Here is a 20,310-nt window from a genome sequence, read left to right as displayed (position 1 = left end):
GGTGGTTGGGAAGGGGGCGTTGGTTTGGGGGGAGGGGAGGGAGAACCTTTGGGGCTTCCAAAGGCAAGGGTCCTCCCATCCCGGGCACTTCTCGCCTCCGGCCCCAGTTTCTCGTTCTGTGCAGTGGGGACAGCAGGGCTGGGATTGCGGTGGGAGCGCTGGAGCCTGCTGAAGTGGGCCCAGCCAAGCTGAGCCAGAAGGAAATGGGCTTGCAGCCTGAGGACGCTGGCAGGGGCAGCCCTTTCCCCGTAGTTGGTCAGGCTGCTTTGAGAAAGCAAGAAAGAAGGTTCAAAAGTCTGCCTTTGTTAAGTGTCTCCTAAGAACCAGGGCCCCGTGACGGCCTGGGGATATAGAGAAAAGCAAAGCAACTCCCTGCTTCTAGGAGCTCCCATAAATGGAGGAGACAGCGGGCAAAGGGCACTGCCCGGGAGATGTCTTAGAAACATCCAGCAGTGCCAGAGCGCCAGAATGAGGAGGGAAGGGGAGTCTTGGGCTCCCTGATTGGGAGCCACAGGCTGCTGGTGACCTGGGCCAGGCTGCGCTCTGGCAGGGGGGTGGAGGATGGGCTGGCTGCACTTGGCAGAGGTGCGAGGGCAGCGGGCAGCTCCAGGCCCGGCCCCGGCCTTTCTGACATCTCTGCTACCAGCTGCTGGTCTCCAACCACCCACCTCCTTCAGAGACAGCTGCTCTTCCCTCCTTCACCCCTTGGCTTAGTTACAGCCAAGATTTATCTGAAAGGCAGCTCGGGAGTCCAGTGGAGGGAGTGCTGGACCCCGGACACCTCCCAGCTCTGGGACCCTGGGCAAGTTCCTTCACTTCTGTTTGCCTCAGTTTCCTCAACTGTAAAATGGGGATGATAACAGCCCTCCCCCCCCCCCCACCTTCCCCCCCAGGAGTGTGGCTGGGAGCAGCGGAGATAATCTCGCTATAGGGCCTGGCACATAGTAGGCCTCAGTCAAGGCTGATTCCCCTTCCCTTCGTTATGTGGGCCGTGGGTTACCCAACACGCCTCGGCAGGTGGAATCCATATTGAGACGTGTCTGCTTTAGGCCGCACAAAAGTCATGTCTCCTCCTGATGGGAAGTCCGAACCCCCAAAGCCTCCTCCGGGGCTGCCCTGTCCATGCGCTTCAGTCTGCTGCCAGAAAGATGACTTTCCCCACCCACCTCCATCCCCACTGGCCTTACTGCTGAACAGAAGCGTGGGAAATCGTGGCCCTGGGCTGCCCATGTGCCCGCGAGGGGCCTCCTCTCCCTGGGCCCCCCTGCAGCGAGGCAGCCCTTCATTTACTCCGGCACTGGCTCCCCGGGCGGTTCCAAAACTTCTCACCTCTCGGGCGTCTCTGAAGCCCCTCCCCGCTCCCTCTCATCCTCCTGGCTCACTTGTCCGCTGTCATTCACCTCCCCCATGAGACGGCCCCGCTTCCTGCCCTCCAAGTGCAGGCCCCCCCTGAAAGTGCTCTCGCGAATCTGGATGGAGCTCTCCCGGTTCTCCCCTTCCCTCCCCGGGCCACTCACCTCGTACACCCCCCAGCCCGGCCGGCCTTCTCTTCCCCTCCCCTCTGTGCCCGGTGAGCTCACCAGCTCCCACGACACTCCTCTGCAGCCCGACCGCCCGCTGGACATCTTAAGCCGGATGTAACCAGAGACAAGGCAGACTTGTCCTGGCCAAAGCAGAACTGCCCTTTCCTGTTTGCCAAGTGATTCTTTCCCGGGCAGCACCGGGCCAGCTGCCCCCATCCCTACGCTGCTCTCTGGCTATGGCTGCCCTCCTGAAATGGCCTTCCGGGGCCTCCTCGGCCCCCCTGAGCTGACTTTTCTGAAGGGGCGGCTGCCATCTCTGCTCAGGAGATCCGGGGTCCCTGGTCCCCCCAGACCAAACAGAAAATCCTCTGGCATTCAGACCCCTCTTCGCGCTGCCGGAGCAGGGCTCCTCGGGGCCTTCCCTCCCTCATCTTTGGGCTTGCGCCTCATGGATCCTGGGTCGCCGTTCTTCCCGGTTTACATAGAGCAGAGCAAGCTCATGTTCAGTTGACTGATGGGGTGCTGACCATGAAGTCTGGGCCACGGTCTCTTAATGCTTTTCATTGATTGACGGTTTGCCCGTGGAGTTTTCGGTGGGTTTTGTTCTAGCCTAACCTTCCTGAAGGCAAGGGCCGAGGGCCCCCCAGGCAGCGTTTGGGTAGAGAGGACACTTTCTGGGGGGCTGGCTGGGCTTCTAGCTGGGCTGGGGGGCCAGATCCTGGGCATTGGGGGGAAGAAGGACTCCGGAGGGGCTGTCTTCCTCCACGGGGGGTGAGGCTATCCCTAGATATTCTTCCCCACCCCCCTCCGCTAGCCCCTGTCCTCCGGGTCTCCATCGATCTTGTGCTGGGAGATTATTAGCGTGATCTAAGCATGCTAATGTGTTGGGGGTGGGGCGGGCTGTGAATCCTGAGTGCTGAGGCTGGGGAATGGCCCCTATGGGGGGAGGTCCCTCTGTCTCATCCCGCTGCCTGCCCCACCCCTGCCCAGGGTGGGGAGGCCTCTGTTAGAGCCGGAGGTCCGGCAGGCAGAATGGCCGGGAGCCCCGGTAGCTCCTGCATGTTCTGCCCCATGGCCACTGAGCGCGGGCCTTGGGGGGCCCCAGGCAGGGCCCCATCTGCCCAAACCTTGGGCCGCAGCCCGGACAGATGTTAACGGAACAGCCCTGGGCCCCGGGGATCGCTCTGGCTCCAGCTCCTCCCCGGCCATCACTGGGCTGCTTCCCTTGCCCTGCCATGTCTGACTCGTGGACGGTGCTGTCCAACTTCTCCCTGCCACCCGCCGGCCGACTCCGGCGCTCCAAGAGGTAGGAGCCAGCCCTCCAGACAGCCGGGGGCACGGCGGCGGGGCATCTGCTCGTCCTCCCGGGGCCGGGGGGGTCAGGGAAAGGGGGCCGCCCCGCCCGAGGGGCTCTCCCTTCTGTAGCGGGAGCCCGATGTAGGGGCTTCTCTGGCGGCTCAGGCTCAGGACCGCCTCCGGACAGCTGCAGCTTGGGGCCCCTGCGCGTGCCCGGGAGCTGAGGGCGGCCCTGGTCTCAGGTGTGGGGGCAGAAGAACGATCCTGCTGCGTGCTGGGCTCCTCCTCCTTTTCTGGGATGGCGGCTCGCACGTGCGGAGGGCTGAGGCTGTAGCTGCAGGGGTGTGAGACTAGTCCCCGAGCTTCTGCCCGGCGCCCGAGGCCTTGGAGCCTTCAGGGTCAGCCTTCCAGGTATGGGGTGCAGCCAGGGCAGGAGACGGCCCCAGAGGCTCCAGGAAGTGATGCCTGCGGCGGAGGAGCCTTCCTGTGGAGCCCAGGGCGCAGAGCCCCCCGCCGGCTCCCGCTGCCCATCAGTGAGCTTCTCTCAGGGCCTCCCTCTCCTCCTTGGAGGGGGGAGAACCATACGGTCTCTGAAGTCGGTTCTCACTCTCAATCTGTGAAGCTGTGGTCCTTAGCCTGCTGCTGGAGAGGAGCAGAGCTGGGCTCCGGGGAAAGGGAGGCTGGCCTGGAAGGTCGAGGGACGTTGGAGCAGAAGGGAGGCTGTTCAGCACGGGCAGGAGGAGACAGACCAGGAAGGTGTGCCAAGACCTCAGCCAAAGTCTCCGTGCCATCCCCCTTCCCCCTTCCAGAAGTGGGTCCTTACCACAAGCCCCACCCCCAGATTCCTGCTGAGCTTGTGGAAGCGTCGGGGGCGCGCTGAGCAGTAGAACACAAGAACTGCCAAGGCTGGCCCACTGAGCTCCCAGCCCCCCGGGTACCTTTCTGCTCACACACCCAGCTCTGGGGTCCCCTCCAGAGACCACCCACAGCTAGTTTTGGAGGGTTGGGAGAGGGCTCCTTGTCTACCCCACACAGGAAAAAGAGTCCCTGTTATTGTAAAACTAACATGCCCGTGCTCGAAGTGTCCCAAGGAAGAGGAGCCTCCTCTGCGACTTAGGAAATCTCGGTCAAGTCCAAGAGGTTCTGAGTTTCATCTTCTTAGATTTTGGTTTTCATGACATGAATGTCTCCTGGTGCATCAGCTGTGGCTCTGGTCCTCCTCCGATCGTAACTCTCGGTGCTCCCCGGGGGGTCCTAGGGCTCCCTCCCCGTCCTCCCTCTGTGCAGACCCTGGCTTTCATCCTGCCTCACTATTACTTCTTGGGCATTTTAGTGGGGGTGCCCTGGAGACACCTTAAACTCGACCCGTGTAACCCCGAGTTCATTATCTCCCCTCCCTCTTACACACCTCCCCTGGCCCCAGCCTCCCCAGTTGGTGACGTTGGCTAATGGTCCTGGGACGAGACCCCGTCAGCGTGTCCCGTGACCCTTCCCTTTCCCTCGGCGCCCCCATCCGGCCGGTCGCTCGCCGGATCTTCCCATCCCTGCTTTCAGTCTGTCTCCCCCCCTGCTCAGCTGAGGCTCTCCTTGCCTTTGTCCTGCCTCGTTACCCCAACCTCCTAAGGGACCCGGGCTCCCCACGTGAGCTCTTTGCTTTAGTTTTTAGAGCTCTCCACGACTCGGTCTCAGCATAATTGAGCGATGTCCCCCTCGCGCTCCAGGATCCGGTCCCACGGCCTTCTCTGTCGTTCTCTCTGCCGCTGCCCCTTTGACCCCTCCCTGCCTCAGTCTCTCCTCCTTGAAGACTGGGCTCACGCGCCGGCTTTGTGAGACCATCAGAGCTCTGGGAATGCCGGCTGTGCCCCTGGGCCCTACTTGGAGCTAAGCAGAGGTGGGGGGCGGACAGAGGGGGCTCTGACCTGCCCCCTCGTCCTTTTCTTTCTCTGTTCTGCCTCCGAGGGCAGGTTTAGCCCTGAGCCGAGAAGGACAAGGAGGAATGATGCTGAAATTGGGAGGTTGCAAGTCAGTGGGGGGGTCATAACTTGAACCAAAGGGGACCTTGGCCATCAAGTCCTGCCCCCCTCATTTTATATTTGAGGCAGGCAGCAGCAGGAAAGCATCCGAGGTCAAACTCGAACTCGGAGTCCCGCTGGCTCCGAGGGCTCTTGCGGTGGCTTTGCCCGTCCCGGCGCTGACTCAGCCCTGGCGAGAGCTGCCAGCTGGTGCCCGGACTGTCTTTCCTGACCTTCCTGCCAGACGATGGCCATGCTCTGGGCAAGGTCCCCCCCGTCCCCCTGCCCCAGGCCCTGCAGGGCTCGTCCTCCTGAGCTGCCATGGGCCGGCGGCAGGACTCGCTGGGAGCGCGCAGGACGATGGCCGACCTCCCCGAGCCTTCTGCTGCGGCTCCATCTCTGAGAGTCCCTGGGCCTTCCCTTGTAAAGCTTATTCTTTCCACCATCACTTTTCGCTGCTGGATGAGCTGATGGTGCTTTTAATCTGGCACTTAGCAGAGTGGGCGCAGCGTCCAACCCAGCCCTTAATGGGTGGTGATTATTGATTGATCAAAGGAGCTGGGAAGGACCTCAGAGGTCATCAATTCCTGCCCCCTCTTTTAACATGGGAGGAAACTGGGGACTACAGAGGGAAAGGGACTCTTTTTTTTTTTTTTTTTTCCCCAGTTAGCAAGAATTTATCTTTTCTCATTCCCATTTGGCCCTTGGCCTATTATGGAAAACAAACAAAAAAAAAAAAACGTGCATGGTCAAGCATAATAAATTCTGACATTGTCCCTGTATAGATTAAATGCTGTCCCATTCTGCCCGCTCGTCCCCCAGCTTTCTGTCTTGGAGTGGGCCGGGGCTGGCGTCATCGTGAGTCCTGGGGAATCGTCCTTGGGCTGATGGGACTTCTTGCCTTCCACGGTTGTTTTCATGATGTGGGTTTGTAGAAGTTGTTCTGCTTGTGCCTACTTTTCTCTGTCCCCGGTTTCCCTGAAACCGTCTCTTTCTTCACTCTATCACACCCATATACCACGGTTTGCTTATCCATTCCCCTGTTGATAGCTGCTCCCTTACTTGCCAGTCTTGGTACCGCAGACAGAGCTTTTGTGAATATTTCTGCATGTGCAGATCCTTTGCCTCTGTCTTGGGTCAGTGATTTGGGGGCGGTGACCACCAGAGAGGTTGGTAACTGGTGTCCGCAGCTGGCAAGGAGACAGGTGGGTGCTCTGGGTGTATTGCATCAGTTACACATCTGTAGGAAATGGTGATTGGCAGAGTTGGTGCGTGTTCCCTTTTCCTGTTTTTGATCATTAGGAGCCTGCTTGGTTAGCTTTGTCCTGTTGGCTTAATGACACTGTCCTGTTGGCAACATTGTGGGGGAGAAAACACCAAACTTGGGGCTCTGATCTGGATTTGAGTTCTGGAGCATAAGCTGACTTTTCTGTGACATTGGACTCAAGCCCTTCCCTTAAAAAAAAATTCTATTAAAAAAGACACAAAAAAAGAAAAATAGAAAATGAAAACAAAACAAGACAAAACAGAACATTTTCATGTGCCCAACAGAACACGGAGAGGTTCAAAATATGTAACCAGTTCAATTACCAGTTCAAGAAAGGATATATAATAGAAGAAGAATTTGTAGGTGGTTCTTTTGTTCTCTGCTGCATATATTTTTTACTTTTTTCCCCTTTCATCCCTCACCCCCACCCCCATCCCCAAAAAGGCTGTGGTTAAGTAAGGATTTATTTATGTATACATATATGGATATATACATACACATGCACACATATATCTTTCCTATCACTGATTACTCTTTCCTTTAATTCTACTCCTTAATTTACCTGGCTATTAATCTTCCCCCACCCATGGATCTCTCCCTTGTCTTCTTCCCCCCTCCTTTACTTCCCCCTCTGCCTATCCCTCCCCCCTTGTTTATTTATTTTGGAGCGTGCCATACCCTTCATGATGTGTGTGTGTGTGTGTGTGTGTGTGTGTGTGTGTGTGTGTGTGTAGTATTGCCTGTTTAACCTATTCCTAATGTGAGTAGGTTTTCAGAACTACAAATCCTTCTCATCCCTCTGTGTCTGTTATTCCTCTGCATCTCATTTTATAACATAATTACTATTTTTACTTTACTCTTCCCCAATATCTCTTATGAGCTGTCCAATTGCTTAAAACACATGCTATACATTTCCATGTAAAAAACATAAACAATTTATCCATGTTAAGTTTTTTTTTTGAAATTGCTCTTTGATACTGGCTCTTATATGTTAAAGTTTTTTGATTTGATTGAAAGAAAGTTCTGAAAGTCTGCAACTTCATTGAATATCCTTTTTTTCCCCCATTCAATATTATAGATATGATATTTTTGGCCACAGGCCTAGTTCTTTTGATTGTTGGTAGATACGATTCCAGGACCTGTGGTCTTTTATGGTGGCTGCTGATAAGTCCTGTACAATTCTAATTGTAGCTCCGGCATATTTGAATTGTTTTTTCCTTGTTTCTTGCAAGATTTTCTCTTTGATCTGGGGGTTTTGAAAGTTGGTAATAATATTCCTCTGTGTTTTCCACAAAGAATCTCTTTGAGGTGATGATCAGTGGATTTTTTTTCTGTTTCTACTTTCCCCTCATGTTCTATCATTCAAGGATAATTTTCTTGGATTATTTCTTGCATACTTATGGCAAGGTTCTTTTTTTGGTCACAACTTTCATGTAGTCCAATTATTCTTATACTTTCTCTTCTTGATCTGTTCTCCAGATCTATTGTTTTTCTTTTCTTTTCTTTTTTTAATAATAGTTTTTTATTTCTGAAATACATGCAAAGATAGTTTTCAACATTCACCCTCGCAAAACCTTGTGTTGCAAATTTTTCTCCTTCCTGATTTCCCTCATTTCCCTCCCCTAAATAGCAGGTAATCCAATAAAGGTTAAATATCTGCAATTCTTCTGTTATTTTTCTTATAAGACGGTTCATATTTGGTTCTATTTCCTCATTCTTTTTTTAAAATTTTTTTTCATTTTTAATAATCTCTCTTTTTATTTCTTGGTCTCTCATAGCCTCACTGGCTTCCCCTTGCCTAGTTCTAATTTTCAAAGAGTTTTTCCCATCTTTGGAACTATCTCTTTTTGCTAGTTGATTAACTTTCTTTTTCATTATCTTCTTGTTTTTCTTGGATTTTTTTTTTTTTTTTTTTAGTTTTTAGTTTCTCTCATTTAGTTTTTAAATTCTTTTTTGAGTTCTCTGATGTTACTCTTTGGGGTAGAAGAAGCATTTTTTACTTCACTGCCCTCTTCTGAAGATGAATCCCTGTCTTCCCATAGTAAGTGTCTATGGTTTTCCTTTGCTGATTCTTTTTTGTTTGTTTTGTTTTATTAATGAGAAGTAATGATGCAAGCACTTTTAATCCTGGTGTGTGTGAGGGGTGCGTCTAGTTTCTCTTCAGCTGACCCCTCTGACCTGGAACCCCAAACTGAGAGCTCCCCCCTGCTACAAATCCCTGCTGCCTCCACAGGGATGTGGATGGTGCTGGTCCCCCTGGCCCAGGACCATGGCTCACAACTAGCCCAGCTGGCATTCCCGATCAGACTCAGACCTGGGACTCTGCATACAGTCCAGAAGGTGAAAGTGCCTGCGGTTCCTGTGGAGACCCCAGACAAACCCAGCTCACCCCGGGAATCCCACTTGGTGTTTCTATGGCATGAGCCTGGAGGGTCTGCACTTCATAAGGTTTAAATCCCCTGTTGGGGTCTTTCTTCAGGCATTTTCGGGTTGTACCAGAAGGACCCCTGTTCTGCCCCACATCTCCTTGGTTTTTCACCAGTTGTTTCTGCTCTCCCTTCCTTTTAGCCTGCACATTGCTGCCTTCATTGTTGTCACGTGGGACAGGAGTGCCGGATGGAGTGTTTGTGGGGGAGCGGACTGGGGTCTCTGCAGTCTTGACTTCCCTCTCAGGCTCTGAGCAGCCTTATTCACATTCTTCTTTTTTTTTCTGCAGTTGTAGGACGAGCAACCGAAAGAGCCTGATTGTTCCATCCAGCACCTCCCCAACCCTGCCCCGGCCCCACTCACCACTCCATGGCCACCCAGGTAAGCTGCTCTGAGTGAAGAGGGGATGGGGGGGGTCCTCCGAGGCCAAGAAGAATGCTGACAGGTGGACGCTGCTTTTGCTTTTAGCTCCCCTCACAAGGCTAAAGCCATTGAGGGGTAAGATTGTGACCCGAGCTCCCCAGGCATGGGTTTCAACACCATGAATGTGCACAGGAAAGCCCTGTTTTACTTTAAAAAAAAGACATCATACCATTGAGGGGATGTGCTCTCCCCTCCCAACTCCAGCTCCACGCTGGATTCCCTTTAGTGACATCCAAATTACTCACTGCCCCAGTGAACGTGATGGTCTGCCTCCGCAGCCCCTGCCTCTGGGCCAAGAGGAGGGAAGATTTTTTTTTTTAATTTTTATTTAATAATAATTATATTGACAGAATCCATGCCAGGGTAATTTTTTTACAATATTATCCCTTGCACTCGTTTCTGTTCCGATTTTTCCCCTCCCTCCCTCCAGCCCCTCCCCTAGAAGACAAGCAGTCCTATATATGTTGGATATGTTGCAGTATGTCCTAGATACAATATATGTTTGCAGAACCGAACAGTTCTCTTGTTGAACAGGGAGAATTGGATTCAGAAGGTAGAAATAACCCGGGAAGAAAAACAAAAATGCAGATAGTTCACATTCGTTTCCCAGTGTTCTTTCTTTGGGTGTAGCTGCTTCTGTCTGCCATTTATCAACTGAAACTCAGTTAGGTCTCTTTGTCAAAGAAATCCACTTCCATCAGAATACATCCTCATACAGTATCGTTGTTGAAGTATATAATGATCTCCTGGTTCTGCTCATTTCAATCAGCATCAGTTCATGTAAGTCTCGCCAGTCCTCTCTGTGTTCATCCTGCTGGTCATTCCTTACAGAACAATAATATTCCATAACATTCATATACCACAATTTACCCAGCCATTCTCCAATGGGCATCCATTCAGTATCCAGTTCCTAGCCACTACAAACAGGGCTGCTACAGACATTTTGGCACATACAGGTCCCTTTCCCTTCTTTAGTATTTCTTTGGGATATAAGTCCAATAGAAACACTGCTGGATCAAAGGGTTTGCACAATTTGATAACTTTTTGGGCATAATTCCAGATTGCTCTCCAGAATGGCTGGATCCATTCATAACTCCACCAACAATGCATTAGTGTCCCAGTTTTCCCGCATCCCTTCCAACATTCATCATTATTTTTTCCTGTCATCTTAGCCAGTCTGACAGGTGTGTAGTGGTATCTCAGAGTTGTCTTAATTAGCATTTCTCTGATCAATAATGATTTAGAACACTTTTTCATATGAGTGGTAATAGTTTCAATTTCATCCTCTGAAAATTGTCTGTTCATATCCTTTGACCACTTATCAATTGGAGAATGGCTTCATTTCTTATAAATTTGAGTCAGTTCTCTATATATTTTGGAAATGAGGCCTTTATCAGAAGCTTTAACTGTGAAGATGTTTTCCCAGTTTGTTGCTTCCCTTCTTTTTTTTTTTTTTTTTAATAAATTTTATTTTATTTAATAATAACTTCGCATTGACAGAATCCATGCCAGGATAATTTCTACACGACATTATCCCTTGCAATCACTTATGTTTCGTTTTTTCCCCTCCCTCCCTCCCCCTCCCCCCCCCCCCAGGATGGCAAGCAGTCCTATATATGCTAAACATGTTGCAGTATATCCTAGATACAATACATATTTGCAGAACCGAACAGTTCTCTTGTTGCACAGGGAGAATTGGATTCAGAAGGTAAAAATAACTCGGGAAGAAAATCAAAAATGCAAATAGTTCACATTCATTTCCCAGTATTCCTTCTTTGGGTGTAGCTGTTTCTGTCCATCATTTCTCCAATGAAACTCAGTTAAGTCTCTTTGTCAGAGAAATCCACTTCCATCAGAATACATCCTCATACAATATCGTTGTCGAAGTGTATAATGATCTCCTGGTTCTGCTCATCTCACTTAGCATCAGTCCATGTAGGTCTCTCCAAGCCTCTCTGTATTCATCCTGCTGGTCGTTCCTTACAGAGCAATAATATTCCATAACATTCATATACCACAATTTACCCAGCCATTCTCCAATTGATGGGCATCCATTCATTTTCCAGTTTCTAGCCACTACAAACAGGGCTGCCACAGACATTTTGGCACATACAGGTCCCTTTCCCTTCTTTAGTATTTCTTTGGGATATAAGTCCAATAGAAACACTGCTGGATCAAAGGGTTTGCACAATTTGATAACTTTTGGGGCATAATTCTAGATTGCTCTCCAGAATGGCTGGATCCGTTCATAACTCCACCAACAATGCATTAGTGTCCCAGTTTTCCCGCATCCCTTCCAACATTGATCATTATTTTTTCCTGTCATCTTAGCCAATCTGACAGGTGTGTAGTGGTATCTCAGAGTTGTCTTAATTAGCATTTCTCTGATCAATAATGATTTAGAACACTTTTTCATATGAGTGGTAATAGTTTCAATTTCATCCTCTGAAAATTGTCTGTTCATATCCTTTGACCACTTATCAATTGGAGAATGGCTTCATTTCTTATAAATTTGAGTCAGTTCTCTATATATTTTGGAAATGAGGCCTTTATCAGAAGATTTAACTGTGAAGATGTTTTCCCAGTTTGTTGCTTCCCTTCTAATCTTGTTTGCATTAGTTTTATTTGTACAAAGGCTTTTTAATTTGATGTAATCAAAATTTTCTATTTTGTGATCAGTAATGGTCTCTAGTTCATCTTTGGTCACAAATTTCTTTCGAGGAGGGAAGATTTTTGAGAAAATGTTCCATGTCTTACTTCTTTTGGGGAGTCCCCCCCTTTTTTGAGCTGCCGTGATTGGCCACAGATGTTGGCTGTGTCCGGGCTGCCCCAGGCTGCCCCTTTCACGCAAGTTTCATGCTTTCTCCAAGTATGAGTCTGCTCATTCACATGGGAGAGCTTGTAAGGCTGCCCCGCCACTGATGGCTGTAGCCGATGGCTTCCTGCTCCCTGTGTTGGGCTCTGAGGCGCAGGAGGGGACACGGGAGGATATCCAAGGTGGGGGGTGACCAGGAGGCGCAAGGAGCCGGAGCCGCAGGTTGAAAGAAATTGAGCATGTGTGAGGTATAGGAGAGAATTACAGGGAGGAGCTGGAGACTCAGAGGACTGTATATGCCCCCCCGAAGGCCCGTCCCCCCAGAGTCGGTGACTGACATTTCAAACTTCTGTTTAGTGTCTTTGGTGTAAAAAGCTTAAAGTCCAGTGGGGATTGCCACATTTACAGCCCGAGGTCTGATACTTGGTAGGATGGGAGAGGACGGACCTGAGGCTTGCTGAAGCCCTGAGGTGCTCAGATGTCCAAATGTGGCACTGACTCTTGGCCACCTGGTATTCTGGGACTGGGGCTCTGAGCTACTGGAGTCAGCTCTTGAAAATGGTTTTATTTTTTAGTATATTTATTTCATTATATGTTTTCCAATTGAATTTAATTTTTTTAACCATTCATTTTAAAAATGTTGATTTTCAAATTCCCACCTCTCCCACTAGAAGGTAAGCAATCTGATATAGATTATACAGTGAAATCATGCAAAATACATTTCCATATTAGCTATCTTGCAGAAGTGAAAACACAAACAAGCAAGAAAAAGAGTGAAAAAAGTATATTTCAATCTGCACTCAGAGTTTTCCGGTTCTCTGTGGAAGTGAAGAACGTTTTCTTCATGGGTCCTTTGGCACTGTCTTCAATCATTGTCTTCATCAGAGTATCTTAAGTTTTTCACAGTTGATCATTATAATACTGATGTTACTGTGTACCACATCCTCCTGGTTCTGCTCATTTCATTTTGCATCAGTTCACATAAGACTTACCAAGTGTTTCTGAAACCATTGTCCTTGTCAAGTCTTTCCAACCCACTTCTATTTGTTCAGCCATTTCCTAATTGATGGCATCCCCTTAACTGTCAATTCTTACACCATGGGAAGTGCTTTAAATATTTTTGTACAAATAGGTCCTTTTCCCTTTTCTTTAATCTCTTTGGGATACAGACCTAGTAGCGGTATTGATGTCAAAGAATATACACAGTTTTTTTATAACTCTTTGGCTGTAAATTTCCAAATTGCTCTTCAGAATAGTTGGACTAGTTCATGACTATCAACAGTGCATTGTCTTCCAATTTTTCCTCATCCTTTCCAGTATTTGTCATTGGCGTTTCTGTCATGTTAATCAGTCACACGGATGTGAGGTGGTGCTTCAGAGTTGTATTTTGCATTTCTCTAATCAGTAGTGATTTAGTAAATTTTTACATAAATAAAAGCTTTAATTGCTTCTGAAAACTGCCTGTTGATATCTAACTTTTCTAAGATTCTACTTTTCTTCTGAACTTGATTCTCATTTGTTTTTTAGTTAGATTTGCTAGCTTTTAAAAAGGCAAAGTTGAGGTCTATTGTTTGTATAGTTTTATTGTCTTTTTCCTCCTGTAATTCATTTAATTTATCCTTTAAGAGTTTGGGTACTATGCTATTTGGTACATATATGTTTTATATTGGCACTCCTTTATTGTCTATGATGCTTCTTAGCAAGATGTAGTTTTCCCTGCTTCTCTTTTTTAATTAGGTCTATTTTTGCTTTTATTCTATCTGAAACTGTGATTTCTACTTCTGCCTTTTTCTTTTTACTTCAGCCGAAGCATAATAGATCCTTTTCCAGTCTCTTATTTTTATTTTTTATTTTAGTTTATCTTTTTATTAATTAAAGCTTTTTATTTACAGAACATATGCGTGGGTAATTTTTCAACATTGATCCTTGCAAAACTTTCTGTTCCAAATCCAATCTCTTTATTTTTAACTCTATGTATGTCTCTGTGTTTCAGGTGTAATTCTTGTAAACAACATATTTTGGCTATTGGTTTCTAATCCATTCTGCTATCTGATTTGGTTTTGTGGATGAATTCATCCCATTTACAGTTATGGTTACTAAATGCATTTCCCTCAATTCTGTTTTCTTTCATTTATATTTCTCTCTCTTTTTATCCTGTTCCTATTTTGCTTCTAATCACTGCCTTCCTTTTATCATACCTATTTCTTTTATCCCCTTCCCTTCCTACTTCAGTGTTGTATAATATAGATTTCTGTGCCCAATTGAGTATATATGTATGTATGTGTATTTTCCCTACTTGAATTAATTTAGATGAGAGTGAGATTCAAGTGTTAACTGTCCTCCCCTTCAGTGTGAATGCTCTTCCTTGTGTGCCTCTTTTATGGGAGATAATTTGCTCTATTTTTCTTCTCCCTTTCCCCCTTTCCCATTGCATCCCTTTTTCTCACTCATCTGACTTTTAAAAAAAATTATCCTAATATATGCAAGTTACTATCACGCAATCTTTATGTAGAATTATTCTAACTGCCCTAATGATGATAAAATTCTTTGGAGTAACATGTCTCATTTCCCCATACAGAAATGTAAACAATTCAACTTTGTAGAGTGCCTTATGATTTCTCTTTCATGTTTACCTTTTTAAGCTTTTCTTGGGTCTTGTATTTGAAAGCCAAATTTTCTATTCAACTATGGTCTTTTTCTCAGGAATGCTCAAAAATCCTCTATTTCATTAAATAACTTATTTTTCCTCCTGAAGGATTATGTCAGTTTTGCTAGGGAGCTTATTCTTGGTTGTAATCTTAGCTCTTTTTGCCTTCTGGAGTATTATATCCGAAATACTCTGCTTCTTTAATGTGGTAACTGCTAAATATTGCATGATTCCGACTGGCTTTGTGATATTTGAATTTCTGGCTGCCTGGAGTATTTTTAACATGGGAGCTCTGGGATTTATAATTCCATATATTATGGACTTTTCCAGTTTTTGTGGGACTTTTCATTTTGGAATCTCTTCCAGATGGTGGTCAGTAGACTCTTTTGTTTTCCATTTTACCTTTTGGATTGATATACAGGGCTGTTTCCTTTACAGTTTTTTTTGAAATATGGTGTCTATGCTCTTTCTTTTGATCATGGTTTTTAGATAGTTCAATAATTCTTAAATTGTCTCCTCAATCTATTTTCCTGATTAGTTATTTTTTCTGATGAGACATTTTCTTCTATTTTTTATTCTTGTGCTTTGTTTTGTTGTTTCTTGATGTCTCATGGAATGATTAATTTCCCTTTGCCCTATTCTAGTTTTTAAGGCATTCTTTTCTTCAGTGAATTGTTATATTCCCTTTTCTCGTTTGTCCGATCTTGCTTTTTAAGGAATTATTTTTTAATTAAAGCTTTTTATTTTCAAAATATATACATGAATAATTTTCAATAGTCACCCTTAGAAAATCTTGTATTCTAAAATTTGTCTCTCCCTTTCCCCATCCCCTCCCCTAGATGACAAGTAATCCAATATATGTTAAAACACGTGCAGTTCTTCTATACATATTTCCACAATTATCATGCTGCACAAGAAAAATCTGATCAAATAAGAAACTGATCTGTATCATCTCATTTTTGAAGTGCCATGTCCATCAGAATTGATCATTGTATAATATTGATGTTGTGTTATACAATGATCTCCTGGTTCTGCTCATTTCACTTAGCATCAGTTCATGTAAATCTCTCCAGGCCTTTCTGAAATCATCCTGCTGATTGTTTCTTTTTTTTTTTTTTCTTCCTTTTTTATTGTAGCTTTTTCTGCATGGGTATAACACATGCATGGGTAATTTTTCAACATTGAAAATTGCAAAACCTTCTGTTCCAACTTTTCCCCTCTTTCCTCCCACCCCCTCCCCTAGATGGCAGGTAGAGCAATACATGTTAAAGTATATGTTAAATCCAACATATGTATACATATTTATACAGTTATCTTGTTGCACAGGAAAGATCGGATTTAGAAAGAAGATTATAAATAACCTGAGAAGAAAAAAACAAAAATGCAAGCAGACAATAACAGAAAGAGTGGAAATGTTATGTTGTGGTCCACACTCATTTCCTACTGTTCTTTCTCTGGGTGTCTGCTGATTGTTTCTTACAGAACAATAATATTCCATAACATTCATTTATCACAATTTATCCAACCATTCTCCAGTTGATGGGCATCCATTCAGTTTCCAGTTCCTTGTCACTACAAACAGGGCCGCCACAAACATTTTGGCACATGTAGGTCCCTTTCCCTTCTTTAGTACCTCTTTGGGGTATAAGCCCAGTAGAAACACTGCTGGATCAAAGAGTATGCACAGTTTGATAACTTTTTGAGCATAGTTCCAAATTACTCTCCAGAATAGTTGGATCAGTTCACAACTCCACCAACAATGCATCAGTGTCCCTGTTTTCCCACATTCTCTCCAACATTCCACATTATCTTTTCCTGTCGTCTTAGCCAATCTGGTAGGTGTGTAGTGATATCTCAGCGTTGTCTTGATTTGCATTTCTCTGATCAGTAGTGATTTAAGGCACCTATTCATATGACTAGAGATGGTTTTAATTTTTTCATCTGAAAATTGTTCATATTTAAGGAATTGTTTTAATTGTCAATTTTTGTACCTCTTTTGCCAAACTATTGCCTTTTTCTTTTCTTTTTTTGGAGATAATCGAAGTGACTTGTCCAGGGTCACACATCTAGTAAATGTCTAAAACCAAATTTGAACTCGTTCTTCTGGCTCCAGGGCTGATGCTCTATCTACTGTGTCACCTAGCTAGTCCTATTAATTAATTATTAAACTGCCCTCTTTTTATAATTCTCTTCCCTTGCTCTCTTTTCTTTACCCAATTTTTCTTCTACTTTGTTTTTCTGTGATTTGGGGAGTCATTTTTTGTGCTTTTCAAGGAATTCTTATTGGGCTTGTGTCCAAGTCTGCTTTCTTTCTTTGAGCCTTTGCTTGTAGCTGTTTTGTCACCACCCTGTCACCATAGTAGCTTTTTATGGCCGGGTTCTTTTTTGTTTGTTTATGTGTTCCTTTTCCCAGCCTATTTCTTGACTTTGATCCCTCATGTTAAAGCTGGGCTTTGTTCCTGGGGTGGCAGTGGGGAAGGGCGCTGTCCTATGCTCCAGGCCTTGCTCTCATTTTCAGAGCTAGTTCTGGGGTTCTGGAAGTTTTCAGGGCTTCTCAGGTGACGTCACTGCTCTCCTGGTCTTACCCAGGCTGGGACCCTGCTCTCGTGACTGTGGTCTGTGAGTGGGGGAGCTGCTTGAAGGGAGAACTGGGCTGAGAGCTTCCTTAATGCCCTGCCTTGGCCCTGCCCTGGGATTTGCCCCGTGGAAGTTTGAAGAGGGAAATGACCTCGATGCCCGGTCTGCTGGGTGAGGGCTGTTGTCAGGGATGGCAGTCAGGCGTCTGATGTAGGTATTCCTGCGAGAGGGCATGAGACAGGGGGCAAGGAAGCCCAGAAGAGAGATCGGAGAGGTGGAGCCCTCGCAGGGTGAGGTAATAGGCGGGTCCTGGGGGATGACCCGGAGGGTGTGGCTGGTTTGGAGGGTGTCCTTGACCCACAGACCCCTTCTCTGGGGTCTCAGTGCCCTAGGACAGGCCCCCCATATCCACACCCACCCACTTTGCCTGGCCTTGTGTCCCTTCACTTGGAGGGAACAGTCTGTGACTTCCTAGTCTGCAGTTGGACCTTGTTCCCAGAAAGCTTCTGGGTGTGGTCTGGCTGTCCTTGGGTTCCTGGGCCCTGGGCAGCTCTGTCCCCAGTCGTCCTGCCTTTGCCTTGGTAGGAGGCCTAGAGACAACTGGCCAGTATGTCCAGCAGGGGAGTCCCGGGGCATCCGGAGCCAGCGTGTCCCAGGTACCTGCCTGACTTTTCCTGGCTCTCCCTCCTCCACACTGCCCATCCGTGTGCTGTTGGGTCTCTGAAGGGGAGTGTAGGGAGAGGTCGGCTTCAGGGACATAAGCCTAGGGGAGGGGAGTGTCTCCCATAGTCCCCTGGGGAGGGGGCTGCAGCCTTGGCAGTGGGAGGGCTGGCTGAGGAGCAGCTTCAGTCTGGGCCCGTTTCCTGAGCCCAGTCTCAGTGCTGGGGGGACGGGCCCATGGACTGAAGTGGGGCCCGCAGGATTTGAAGCAGAGCCCCTGCCTCTCTTTGCACCATTTCAGGGTCAGACTTGTCCAGCAGGCCGGATAAACTTAGGCCTAGTGCAGGAGAGCTTTTGTTTCTGGAAAGAACTGGCCAGAAACTGGGAGGGCTCCGGTCCTCCCAGGTCCTCCCAACCCCAGGTTAGCCCAGGCCCCGAGATTGTGACAGCGTTGTTGGCCATCGGGATGGAGAGAGGGCAACCAGGGGGAAGCCTCAAGGAAGTTTGTCCGTCGAAGGACGATCGCATGAATGTTCCTGCTGTATGTCAGGCTCCCCCTGGGTGGGCTAGAAACTGAGAGCTCCTCCCCCTCCTCAGAGAGTTTCAATTCTGGGGGGGGGCAGACCAGAACTAGCTGGGGGCGGGGGGCTGAGGAGTTGTCCTGGGTAGCAGAGACTTGAGTCAGCCACCAAGAGGCAGAGGGGAAGGACAGCCTGGTTGGAAAAGGGGGAGGTGGGGGGGAGGTTGCTCAGCAGAGCAGACTGGCCTGCGGTGGGCAAGAAAGGCTGTCCTTCCACCCTGGACAGGGCTGGGACCTGGGCAGCTCTGTCCCCAGCCGTCCTGCCTTTGTCGTTATCTCCAGCTGTCCATTCTCTCTGCTCCGTGTCTGCCCCACTAGACGAGGTGCTTAATAAATGCTTGTTGACTTGTTGGGAAGGGAATTCAGCCTAGGGTGCTAGGGAGCCAGAGCGATGATGGAGGGGGAGTATTTACAGCGATTCAGGAACATTGTGTTTACCACAGCCCCGGGGGGTGGACACAGTTATGAGTCCCTAGGAGGCAGAGGTCACCCAGCTGGAAGAGGGGGCTGGATTTGCACTCAGGTCTTGCTCACCCAGCTCTCTGTCCGCTGGACCACCAGCTGCCCCCTTAGAGGGAGGAGAAAAGCCAAGGGGGGTGAGGAAGGTCAGGGAGAGGGTGGGGACCCAGCAAGGGCTGGAGCCTGGAGGCCTTGAGCAGGGAGAAGCTGGGAGACCGGGTCGTCAATGTTTGTGAAGCTTCCTTCCCCTTCACCAGGAGGGGGCAGAAAGAGTCAGGTCTGGGCAGGGTGGGACCGCTCCCTCTCCCTCTGGGTGCTGCCCCATGGCTCCGGGGGATGGGGCCCCAGGATCTTCCTCTGGGCAGTGAAAGGACCAGGCCGGATTCTTGTTGGCCCCCGCCGGCCCTTCCTGGCATCCCGGTGCTGCCCGCCTGTCTCAGTGCCAGCGGGCACGGCTCACGGCTCTCCCTGTTCTTTGCCCTCCTGGAGGTACGCTCTGCCTCTGAGATGCTGAGACGGGGCCGGGCCGGGAGCAGGTGTGTCGGGCTGAGGTGGATCCCTAGAGAGGACCTGGGGGGGCGGCGCTGGGGCAGGCGGTGTCGTGGCCAAGGGAGGTTTGCTTTGCTCGGCTCAGCCCTGGAGGGACCCAGCGAGGGGAGACCCCGGCCCAAGGGTCCGGTTGTCTGTGAGTGGAGGCTGAGGGGCCGCTGGGAAGGTTCGCTCAAGGTGTCACGTGGCTAGGTGAGCTGCTCGAAGCAGCTGGGGAGGGGGCCCGGCCCCAAGGACACGCTCCCCAGCGCCTCTTGTCTCTGGGGGGCGAACTAGTCAGTGTCAGCTTGGAAGGCATCCTCAAGGTCACGTGAGCTAAGACCTTGCCTTAGACAGAAGCTTGCCCCAAGGTGACATGGGTAATCATCTGAGGCAAGATTTGAACTCAGGTCCTCTGACTCCAGCATCAGGACTCTTTCTGTGGCATATGATTCTGCATTAGTGGGGGGGTTTCTACCACAAGACTGCAGGTGGAGGGCCAGAAGCAGCCGCCATGTTGTTTCTAGCCAGCCGCCCTGAGGGAGCACTGGCTGTCGATCCACTCCCTCTTGCTTCTCAGCTAGGGGTTCCCTCGGTCCCCCCCCCATCTCAGCCTTTTCCCTTCTCTCCCTGCCCCTCCCCCCCAGCTCACCACAGCCCCCAGTACACCCCCTCCCCGTCCCCATTCTAGGGTCTGGTGCGGGAGCCAGAGCTGTCTTTGGCTCGCCCTGAACGATGATCCTGGGCTGCCTCTGTAGCTCTGGCTGGACCAGGTGACTCCCTCCCTGAGGGCCTGGAGATCCCCTCACCCACTGGCCCTGGGGGTGGGCGTGGGGCCATGCAGGCCGGGACTCCCCAGGCCTTTCCCAGCTGGGGTGAGGTTGGGCCTGGGGGGCGGCGACGGGGAGGGGCTCCAGCCAGCCCCCAGCCCCCGAGCTGAGCGCGCTTTTCTCTCCTTCCCACAGGCGGTAGTCCCCTGGACAGCCCCCGGAATTTCTCTCCCAATGCTCCAGCCCCGCACTTTTCCTTCGTTCCTGCCCGCAGGTAAGCTGGCCCGCTTGGGAGGAGGGTGCTCTGGGGCTAGGCTCTGTTGGTG

General features: G+C 48.9%; 1 protein-coding gene across 14 annotated transcripts in view; it reads left to right on the top strand.

Annotated features, from left to right (window-relative positions):
- MAST2 (microtubule associated serine/threonine kinase 2) overlaps positions 1–20,310 on the top strand; it is a 134,583-nt gene that overhangs the window by 88,677 nt on the left and 25,596 nt on the right. For all 14 annotated transcript variants that reach the window (XM_051999829.1, XM_051999828.1, XM_051999826.1 and 11 more), the window contains 2 exons: positions 8,815–8,906; positions 20,180–20,258. In XM_051999829.1, coding sequence (XP_051855789.1) covers positions 8,815–8,906; positions 20,180–20,258 — 171 coding nt within the window. The remainder of the gene's footprint in view (positions 1–8,814; positions 8,907–20,179; positions 20,259–20,310) is intronic.

This window comes from Antechinus flavipes, chromosome 4 (assembly GCF_016432865.1).
Source record: "Antechinus flavipes isolate AdamAnt ecotype Samford, QLD, Australia chromosome 4, AdamAnt_v2, whole genome shotgun sequence".
Taxonomy (NCBI): Eukaryota; Metazoa; Chordata; class Mammalia; order Dasyuromorphia; family Dasyuridae; genus Antechinus; species Antechinus flavipes.
The sequence above is the reverse complement of the archived record's forward strand: the minus strand, read 5'-3'. Positions and strand labels throughout refer to the sequence as shown.